The sequence below is a fragment of the Rissa tridactyla genome, chromosome 4 (assembly GCF_028500815.1).
Source record: "Rissa tridactyla isolate bRisTri1 chromosome 4, bRisTri1.patW.cur.20221130, whole genome shotgun sequence".
In the NCBI taxonomy this organism is placed as follows: Eukaryota; Metazoa; Chordata; class Aves; order Charadriiformes; family Laridae; genus Rissa; species Rissa tridactyla.
In genome coordinates, this window is record NC_071469.1 from 6264638 (window position 1) to 6275247 (window position 10610).

The 10610-nt window shown below is 47.1% G+C and overlaps 1 protein-coding gene across 1 annotated transcript; it reads right to left on the reverse strand.

Moving 5' to 3' along the window:
- Positions 1 to 4157: 4157 nt before the first annotated feature.
- Positions 4158 to 9733, reverse strand: SVIP (small VCP interacting protein). The gene is made up of 4 exons (XM_054201251.1): positions 9554 to 9733; positions 7991 to 8041; positions 5731 to 5844; positions 4158 to 4925 (listed from the first exon to the last, which is right to left on the reverse strand). The coding sequence occupies exons 1-4, from the start codon at positions 9731 to 9733 to the stop codon at positions 4911 to 4913; spliced, it is 360 nt and encodes a 119-aa protein (XP_054057226.1). The 3' UTR covers positions 4158 to 4910.
- Between the last annotated feature and the right edge of the window lie 877 nt (positions 9734 to 10610).

The window sequence follows — 10610 nt, forward strand, 5'->3', positions numbered from 1 at the left end:
TTTTTTGATTCAGGGCACTCAAGCATCTTAAAAAAAAAAAAAATCACATTAAAACACTTCCTGACTTAAAACTTCAACTTCACCAGTTCCAGAATGGGACACCTATACAGGATTTTTTTTTTTTTTTAAAGTATTGGCACTACCACCTAATCTGTGTCAGAGGCTTGCAGGCGGGACTTACTGCATCTGATCCACCTGGTGCGGGCGTGGATACCAGGGGAGGAAATTAAAGCAGGAGCATCAATAAAACAAGCAAAAATAAATAAATAAATAATGCAGTAAGTTGGCTAGCTCTGGAGGAGGGGGCTTGGCAATATCTGACTCTGAAGGTAAGTGTTGCTAGTTAGATAAATGGCATTTTCTCAGTGCGTCGGAGCCTGTAGCAATGTAGGAGTTGGGGAATTTCTCATCATTCAGCCTGCTCAGAGGCGTTAGGAGCCGAAGGCTCAATTTCAAAAGCCAAAGCTGAGCAGCAAGGTCTTGCTTGAATGGGTTTGGCCCCTGCCGCTTGTAACAGGGATGGGGACAGGACAGGCTTCTTCACGGAGATGGTACGTGGGGAGGAAACCCCCCCACACACCTTTTGACCAGCTGGCTGTAGTGCATGACTGCTCAGGTTTCTATGCCACGGCCTCTCGTATTAAGGTATTCAGTGCAGATTTTTAGCAGGCTAAACTGAATGGTAGAGTACAACGGGGAAGACCTGCAGCTCTTGTGCCCCCAGGGGAGGGGAAAGCTGAGGCTGTGAAATAGTTTCTTACTAACAGAGCGGCTGATGAGACGCTGAAATGTTGAACTCGCCCTGGAAGCGGACTGTAAGGAAGGGCGCCATGTAGTGATTTTTAGCTTACTCTGTTGCTGCGTAACTCAGCTGAGGAGGCTGAAAGTCCTAAAAAGCTGAACTGCAAGGAAGCCTCTTCTCGAAGCCCTCGTTGGGCCACAGAACAAACCCCACGGCAGCTCCCGCTGGCTGTGAACAAGTAACTCTGCTAAAACAAAACTCAAGATGGTTAAATTATGTAAGACCGCTTTTAAAAACCATTATAATAATGTCAAATAAGCATTTCCATGCTGGAAGTAATTCAGAATTAGTTTGGAAATGTAACTGTAACATCTGCCATTGCTCTTTACAGGAGGTACCTTCTGTCACCTTGCTGATCATATATCACCTGGAATTTTTCTTCCAAGTAGGATTATTTACATAACTGATTGAGGATAGGCTTTTTTTTTTCTTATCTTTATTATAGTGATAATTGCTCCTTCTTTTGCATTACCACCTTTTTTCCAACAGCAGTTCAGAGATGATACGTAAAATCTATGGAAATTAGTTCAGGGGCTGTTGGTGGGGAAGGGTGAAAAAGGGAGGTGCCAATACACGTGTGGGGGAAGGTACAGCAAGGTTCTTGTAACTTAAGACCCAACACCGAATTCATTACATGTGTTCATTTCCAATCAGGGAGATGAGCTGTTTCCCGCATCGTGGTGTTACAGAAGCATCTGGTTGCGCTTACGAGGCTCACGAGGATGGGTTTCTTTTGGGTTTCTTTTGGGTTTCTTTTGGGTTTCTTTTGGGTTTCTTTTGGGTCTTATGTTCTGTAGTGCCTGGCTGGCTGCTGCTACGCGGTACCTGTCGGGGAAGGAGGCAGAGTGCTGCTGCTTGGCTTTGCATCTCCTACTTCCTTAGCCTGTGGTATGTTAGGAATCTAAAGTAAGGTGAAACAGAGACGTGGGATCACGCGAACATTTATGGGGCTGGAGAGGTTTTTCCACCCCGGTCCAACTCCTGGCACCACCTGTGCCTGATGAGCGGCGGCCCAAGGACTTGGTCTGTCGCCCGGCCAAATCCACATGCTGAAGTCACCTGCTTTCCTGAGGGCCCGCAGTGGTGCCACCTGCCCTCGTGGAGACCCAGCTTCCGTGTCCTCCCGAGCCTCAGGGAGTTCTGCCCCGAACGCGCTCTCCCTGGCATAATCTCTGTATTTTAACAATGTGCAGTAGCGGCTGGTTTCATTTTCTGTTACTGCCCCGAAGGTTCTGCTCTGGCAGGCAGCGTCAGCCCCAGCAGTTCAGCTTGGGAGCGCTCCTCTTGGACTGCCGGCAGCTCTTCAAGTGATCTGCAAGAAACTGAAAAAGCTTTCAGAAGGTGGAGAAAAGAGGAATAGCGGTACTTGCTGTAGAGCAAACAAAACGCCAACTGCCTACGTAATCTATGTGAATGGATGCATTTTAACAGCCTCTGAGGTGAAGTAAACATCTAGGATTGGGGGAAACAAGGACAAAATTCCTACTGTGTTTCAGATTTACTTGGTGCAGCGCTGCGTGGTAAGAACGAGCGGGGAGGCAGCTATTTCTACAAGGACGGAGCAGCTCTAACAGCATAGCTCTCAGCCTTACCATTTAATGGTACACTTCGGGTAGCTGACAGTTGCATATTGCTGAACTGCCGTATCTTCTGCTTTCCACCCTCAACTGAGATTATTGTTACCAAAAAACTTAAAACAATGAGAGGTGTTTTTATTTACCCAAATCATTTCCCAGATTCAGTTCAGACCGGCCATCTGAACAGTAAGATGGGTAGGTTATGGAAACTTCCTTTAAAAATAGCTTCATCAATCGGCGATTTGTAACAGAGAACTACGGACCCCCAGATCCTGGCATGTTTTTTAGCTGTAGGAGTTAATCTGACTTTCAAAACAGGGACTCTTAAGAAGCAGAGAGATATCTGTTCTTTACTTAAAGGATGGAGAGAGAGAAGCGCAGTATTTTCTTCTACTGTAATTCTACGTTGCAAGAATTGCCTCTTAAATACAAGGTCCACTCCCTCTGAGGCGGTTCAGACCTTCCAGAAAAGCTGCCAGGCAGCCAGCCGCCAACACGCCAACCCTCTTCCCAGGAGGAAGAGCCGGATGAGGAGCAGCGTGGGTGGTCAACTCTCCCTCGAAGGCAGAGCACGACTGGTGACAGACCCAGGGCGGAACAGGCTTCCCTGGGGCTGCGGAGCCAGGGTGGGCAGCGCAGCACGTCGCAGCCCAGCAGGACGGGCGCTTCACACCGCAGACCCCGCCAGTGTGGACAGCATCGAAATATCAACAGGTGACCCTGGAACTGTGATTTCTTTCACCAGGTTATTTCCACTGTTTTAAATGAAAGTCTTCACGATGCCAGCTGAGGCGCAGACTCCGGTGCTAGCTCTTTTACAGGGTAAGGGCTTGGATGGAAAGAGCCTGGTGGTTATTTCCTCCCCTTTATGGCTTCCGGGGAACAGTAGGATGGAGAGGAGAGTGGAAAGAACAATGTATGAAGTTCAAAATACCCCAAGTGACCAACCAGGTGTTAAGTGCTGCTTAAGTGTCTTTGTGGGACACCCACCGTGACAGACGTTGGAGTGAAATTCACATTTCAAATTAACATTTAGTACATTTTATTATATTTCAATGCATTTTCATTAGAATTTGCTATGACCAATTAATACCCTAAAGAGAGCAATTGCCAGCAATCAGAGGAAACTGTAGGTATTCATCTGCCAAGGATGCAGCCTTTTAGCTCAAACGCCATGACATTAATATTGGAAAAGTCTCCCTTCTCAACTCAATTCTGACAGCCAAGCCAGGAAACTCATTGTGTCAGGACTGCGCTCCTAAGACAGCGTGAGACGCTATTTGGGGAGGTAAAGGAAGAAATATTTAGGTTTTCTTAAAAAAAAAAAAAAAAAAAGCCTCTGTAGGCTAAACTAGGTCAAAAATGGGGCCAGTAACATACTGAGGCCAAGCATAATGCTCTCCAGGGAAAATAAGATCCAGATTCCCGGTGTGGATCACGCTGCAACAAACGTCCCTCATCTCTCAAAGCAGTGGCTCGAGGCCACTAGTTTGAAAGCCCAGTTGTAACCCTTAGGTAGCTTAGGTAGCTCTAACTCATCAAAGGCAGCTTCACCCTGGGAAGGGGATTACAGACATTGCTGAATATGGAAGAAAAGTGACAGAGCTGTGGGCATTTGGCAAATGTTACTGCACTGTAACGAACCCACCGAGATAACGCAGAAGCTTCAGGAAATGAACTATCCAAGGGATGACGCAGTGAAGGCTTTTGCCGTTTGTTTTTCAAAATCCTCAGAAGTGCAGCATTGCCCTCTTGTGGTAATAAAGGAGAACCACTAATAACAGTATTTTTAATTTAATGTTTAACTTCCAGTATTCATTATAAATACTTACAGACTCAAAAGAAATCCACATCAGAAAATCAGAACAATTATTAGACTCAGAATAAAACAGCTTGCTTCTTATAAGTATACAGGGTTTACCAAGGTTTCTATTTTTTTTTTTAACTAGTGTCACAAAATGCTTCCATTTGTAAGGACCCACCATGAATCTGCTTTCTTTTTTGAAAAAGGCACTAAATCCCTAAGCAGTTCAAAAGTCATCAGGAAACGGAAGAGAAGTGCTGTCACCCACATATTCAAATATATTTATGAACAACTTTCTACATGAGGACGTAAAGAAGGGCTTAATTGTGGAGCTTGAAATAAACATCAGAAACAACACATGGGCACCAGAGCTGTGCCTAAGCCAGTCATACGTAGACAGACAGACATCGATCGACCAGACAGCACACGTACACTGGCTGACTACAGGTGAGGAGGCCACTTCCACGTGCGAAAACCCATCTCACTCCCTTGGCAGGGAAGCAACAAAACATGCACATAAAACAAACAAAACAAATTTGGCCAAAACTTAGTGTTCAGAGTTAGTTCTCGGGTTTCTTAGTGTGTGTTTCCACTTCTGTCCTCCCACAATGGCAAAGTACTGCTGAGTCTTCATACGCAAACAGCAAAAGCCACACGACGAGCAACTGCCACTCTGCTGCAGAAACTGGCAAGTTATTGGCAGTAAACATCAATCTTCTCTTCAGATTTATCCAACCTGCCACTGAAGACAAAAACAACAAGATGCACCACAGGTTTGTACAAAGATAGGGATAAGAAAAAGAAAAAAAACCCAAGGAAAACAACAACAAAACCACCACAAGGTTGTCTAAAGACAATAAACTCCCTGTTATAGCACCGTTTATATCCAGCAAGTGAAGGACATGCAGCCCAGCAGCTTATACAAACTCTTGCCCCCTGAGTCACATATAGCAACAAAGGAAAGAGGTTCCGAAGCCTGTGTTTCAATAACCAGGTGCATCTATTGCTTTGCAGAGATTCCAATTCTTAATTACACCTCCGTCTGGCCTTCTGAGACTAAGTTTACATCAGAAAAGTAGTAGTAGTGAAGTTCATCAGTATCTATGCCAACACTGTACATTTCTTTTGTAAAGAGACATATACACGGAACCCAAAGCCATTACCCTACTTAGTTCAAACATCTTCTGTAGCACCTCTTCCCTCAGAGGTTCTCCCAACCAGTGGTGAAAAGGGACACTGAGTACAGGTCAACTCAGTGAGGAGTGTCCCCAGTGCCGAGAGTACCGTAGAACTGACACAATGTCGGTGCAGAAACTGGGGAGAAAGAAGGGGGGTGGCAAACACTCTCTGCCGTCCTTGCTGTCTTTGCGTCCCAGAAACGAAGTCTCATTAAGAACGCTGTGTGATAATGACACAGCCTTCCATTTCTATTCCATTTCCCTTCCTCTTGGTTTTTATTCGTTAGTCAATCTTGTAGATGACAACAAAACAGGATTTTCTCAGTGAATGTAAGGACAGCTGCATCATGTTTCTTTGTTTAAACTTACTCTCAGTCCTCCTTCTCCTCCAGAACCCGAAGCTGCAATTCTTTTTTCTATTTCTTCCTGTTTCTTTTTCTTCTGCTCTACAGAGTAAACGTTCTTAATACCTCGAGAGGAAGCCTGGGAGAAAACACATGTGGGTAAGAGCAGTTGCTGTTTTTCGGGATATAAACCAAACTCCAAGTCTTGACACCACCATTTTGTGAACTCTGGTTTGCAAGAAAAGACTGAAACATTAAGCAATGCTACTATTACACAATCCCAGACCTTTCAGGGTACCTCTTCATACTGTGAGCTCTTGGTCCTGTAGGTATGTGAGGGTGATTTTGTTTCACATTGTTGTTAAACCCAGGTGAACGTATTTAATGCAATTACATGTACCTGCTTTGCATCCTAAGATGCAGAACCAAAACTTCCCTTTCCGAAAGTCCTGTAAATTTTTAGTCTGTGTTTTTTCCAGCGTCAGGGCCTACTCTTGCCCCCACAAACAGAATTAACTGGGAAGAGACAATTTGGGCAGCCAGAACTTCTAAGAACTTGAAGCTGTTTCATCATCCATTCACTTCTTCCACCCCTTTTTATCAAAAGGCTACCTAGAGATAGGATACAGATGATGGAAATCATAATGACAACTACTATTCCAACACTCAATAAGCAGACAGAGAAAGTCATAAGCTCTGTATAGCTACAAAAAAAAAAAATAAATCAATGGGAACTTTACATGCAGGGGAGAAAAAAAGGTCGCGTTAATAATGCTAGCCCAGGCTGCCAGAAATCCAACTTCTAAATTGTGATCTGTGACAAATAACCTGTGTGACCGTCTACCCTTCAAACTTCACAGGACGTGTGCATAGCAGTAGTACAGCACTAGCGAGAAATTTGTTGTCAACTGTCTGCTTCATACCCTCATGCTGATGGTCTAATGAGGACCTAGGCTAGATGGTAGGAGTATCAGAACTACAGACATGTACAGGAAATCACTAAGCAGGGATGGACATCTGAGCTTCTCCCTTGTCCCTTACGAGGAAACTGAATTAGGCTACTTGCAAGACGTCTCTACTACCCAACGTGCAGAGGCTGAAATGCTCTCAAAGATAGTCCTGAAAAATCCTGGTAGATGTTTTATCTACAAAACAAGAAAGTAACAAGAGTGTGATGCTTCCATTTTTCTTTAACGGCTACTACAGAACTTCAAAGCCATCTATAAGGCAAGTTGCTTCATTTCTCCGTCCTCCCAGGAAAGCTTTTTAGCAATTTAAGAGCTAGATGGGGACATTCCCCTTGCACATGCTTCTCAAAAGTATGTTTCCTATAGTTATGCTTAAAAAGCCCTTTGCGACTTAAGATTACATGTGAATTGCTTTTAGTTTGTAGTCTGACACAGAATCAAGAGTTTTTAAAAGGACTCCGAAGCATCACTCAGCTGTTGCTCCAATTATTCACCAAACTCCCTTAAAACCAGCTCAACATGGCCCTCGTCAATAATGGTCGATTTTTAATTCGATATCTAACGTCACTAACACTCATACAAACAACATATTCCCCTCTCTCCACAGTTCAGCTCTGGTGTCCATGATACACTTTTTACTTATCATAGATTTTGCATGGGGTATTTTATAAGCCTTTTTTGAGAAGCATGGAAAAGAAAAAATAGGCTGGCTATTTCTACATTCTGCTAGGACGTTTGCATCCTACCTCTCCTAACTTTAAGGATATTTAAGTGGTTAAAGCTTAGTAAAGTTAAAAAGCTAGAAGAACAAGTTAACACTTCTTCTTTGCTGGAATCTGAGTTGAGAAGTGTGCTCAATTGTTGCCACATTGATAAACTGAACATGGAAGCGCCCATAACCCGCATTTGTAAGAGAGGTACAAGTGCAATACCACTTGAAATTGCCACCAAAACAATTGTTTGAAAGATCTGGTTCGAAATATTTCTCAATCTTTTGTTTTCAAGTCTTATAAGGGGCGGGGGGAAATAATGTGGAACCTGCTCTTCAGTTCTTAGGTTGTTTTATAACTACTGCAAAACTTCCAAACAACTTGTTATCTTGCAATGGTCTTTCAGCACCTACCTCACTGTGAGAACTCTACTGTAAATAGATATTTTAAAAAATGGTAAAACATTAATAATACTATGAAAGTATTTAATGACAATTCCCACAGTGCAGGCACAATATCCAGTGTTCCCACAGAAGCCCTAGCTATTTTCCCCATAAACCTGTTACCAAAATATACTTTGAATAAATGGCATTTTATCAGACATTACCTCCATCTGCCTCCTTTCAGCAGCTTCTGCTAGCTGTCTTCTTTTTATTTCCTAAATAAAATGTGAAAGACAGTGAAATTCTCTTCCAATACAGTCTGTACATTCGCTTGAAAGTCTTAGTTTTTAAATATGACTCAAATCTGTAATGTAAACTGCCACAAAATGCCAACCTTAAGTCAATTAGCATCATCTTTCCCTCCACTGCCAGTCTGCAAGAACAAAGTGGCTGCAGTGACTAATATGCTAGAAGAGCAGCTGCTGACATATCTAGTCAAACCCCACCAGAAATCCATATTCAGCTGTCTGCGTGACGCCTTCACTCCAAAAAATTCAGACTGGAATGAGAAGGCACGCAGTGTGTGAAACGTCCTTTTGGAGTTTGAAAAGGGGGAAAGCTCACTCTTCCAGGTCGAATGGGCTCCTCTTCTTCTCCCCCATAAAATCCTCAGCTGAGGGGTAAAAAAGCATGGGGATGGGTTCCTACCCATGTAGGAAAAATTTCATCCTATGAAGGTTAGTTAGAAGCAAGCAGCACTGTGCACTAGAGAGAAAAGCACAGTTTTCATAGAATGGTTCAGGTTGGAAGGGACCTTAAAGATCATGTAGTTCCAACCCCTCCTGCCCTGGGCAGGGACACCTCCCACCAGACCAGGCTGCTCCAAGCCCCGTCCAGCCTGGCCTTGGACACCTCCAGGGATGGGGCAGCCACAGCTTCTCTGGGCAACCTGGGCCAGGGGCTCACCACCCTCATAGGAAAGGATTTCTTCTTAGTATCTCATCTAAATCTCCCTTCTTTCAGTTTAAAACCATTCCCCGATGTACTATCACTACGCTCCCTGATAAAGGGAGCTTTCCTGGAGCCCCTTTAGGGACTGGAAGGGGCTCTAAGGTCTCCCCAGAGCCTTCTCTTCTCCAGGCTGAACACCACAAATTCTCTCAGCCTGTCCTCACAGCAGAGGGGCTCCAGCCCTCGGATCACCTCCACGGCCTCCTCTGGCCCCGCTCCAACAGGTCCATGTCCTTCTTGTGTTGGTGGCCCCAGAGGTGGAGGCAGCACTGCAGGCGGGGCCCCAAACACCGGAGCGAGCAGAGGGACAGAGTCCCCTCCCTCCACCTGCTGGTCACGCTGCTTTTGACGCAGCCCAAGATGCGGGTGGCTTTTTGGCTGCAAGCGCTGTTTTTGCCGTTTCTGGTTAAAACGCGGGTCATCTTGGCCTCAACTGTGCCACAAACCCCCCCTTCACGGGAGACCCCCCCCCCCCCAGTCCACGCGCAAGCGCCCGCTACCGAGAGGCGGGACGGAACCGGAGGAGGCCGCGGGCGGCAGCCCCAGCAGCTCCCCCAGGACAAGGTTCCCCGGCCCAGCCGCTGCCTCAGGCGCGGCGACAGCCACAAGGCCTTTTACCCGGGGCTGCTGTGGAGTCCCGGCCTCCATTTTAAGGAAGGCGGCCCGTCCTCTTAGCCCCCTCCCGCGGGGGCCGGTGCCGGTGGGCGTCACCGCCCGCTTACAAACAACCGGGCGGAAGGAGGGAGGAACGGAGGGAAACTGGAGCAGCAACTCACCGGGTCGGGCGTCTCCACCACGTCCTTGACGGCGCCCCCCATGCAGGGCAGGCACAGCCCCATGGCGAGCCCCACCGCCGGCAGGGCCGGCCAGCGTTGGCGAGGAGGCGGCGGCCGCGGCCCCGGCCCCGCCCGTGGCCCCCGCCAGGCGCCGCGCTCCGGTAGGGCCCGCCCCGTCATGGGGCTGGCGGCCCGGCGTGTCGCCGGGGGCGGGCATGGCTGGCCGGGGGCCGGTGGGGAGGCACGCCTGCGCTAGTTCCATTGTCCCCCCCCAGCGAATTAAGCTAAATTAAATTAATTCTATTAGGGCAAAAGAGACGCCGGTCTAATTAATTTCCAGCTCGCCCCTGGTAAAGCTGGCAGAGGGATTCGGAGCCTGCTGGAAGCGCGGTGCGGCGGCGGGGAGGGCTTCCGTGCCCTGAGGCGGGGCTGCCATCCCCTGGCGGCCGGTGCTGCGGGGGAGCTGGGCCCTCATGGCAGGTGTCACCCTCTGCCTTTGAAGGTCTAACACGGTTCTGGTGTCTCAAATCTTCTTTTGAACGTTACTGCCCATTTGCCTATTGCCAAACCCATAAGTGCCCTCATACGGTTGTAGCCTGCAGCCATCTCATCAGTAAGTGCCAAAAGCAGCTGTGTGCACGGCTTTTTCCTGAAGAATCATAGAATGGTTTGGGTTGGAAGGGACCATAAAGATCATCCAGTTCCAACCCCCCTGCCCTGGGCAGGGACACCTCCCACCAGACCAGGTTGCTCCAAGCCCCGTCCAGCCTGGCCTTGAACACCTCCAGGGATGGGGCAGCCACAGCTTCTCTGGGCAACCTGGGCCAGGGGCTCACCACCCTCACAGGAAAGGATTTCTTCCTAATATCCAATCTAAATCTCCCCTCTTTCAGTTTAAAACCATTACCCCTTGTCCTATCATTACACTCCCTGATAAAAAGAGTCCCTCCCCACTTTCTCCTGTAGCCCCTTTAGGGACCGGAAGGGACTCTAAGGTCTCCCTGGAGCTTTCTCCAGGCTGAACACTCCTAGCTCTCTCAGCCTGTCCTCATAGCAG

What these genes read in the sequence shown, in the direction of transcription:
- SVIP (XM_054201251.1), bottom strand. Translation starts at nt 9,733, where the DNA reads ATGACGGGGCGGGCCCTACCGGAGCGCGGCGCCTGGCGGGGGCCACGG. An exon ending in TGGTGGAGACGCCCGACCCG is followed by an intron (nt 8,042 to 9,553) that starts GTGAGTTGCTGC and finishes CATTTTATTTAG; the next exon opens with GAAATAAAAAGAAGACAGCT. An exon ending in CTGAAAGGAGGCAGATGGAG is followed by an intron (nt 5,845 to 7,990) that starts GTAATGTCTGAT and finishes GTTTTCTCCCAG; the next exon opens with GCTTCCTCTCGAGGTATTAA.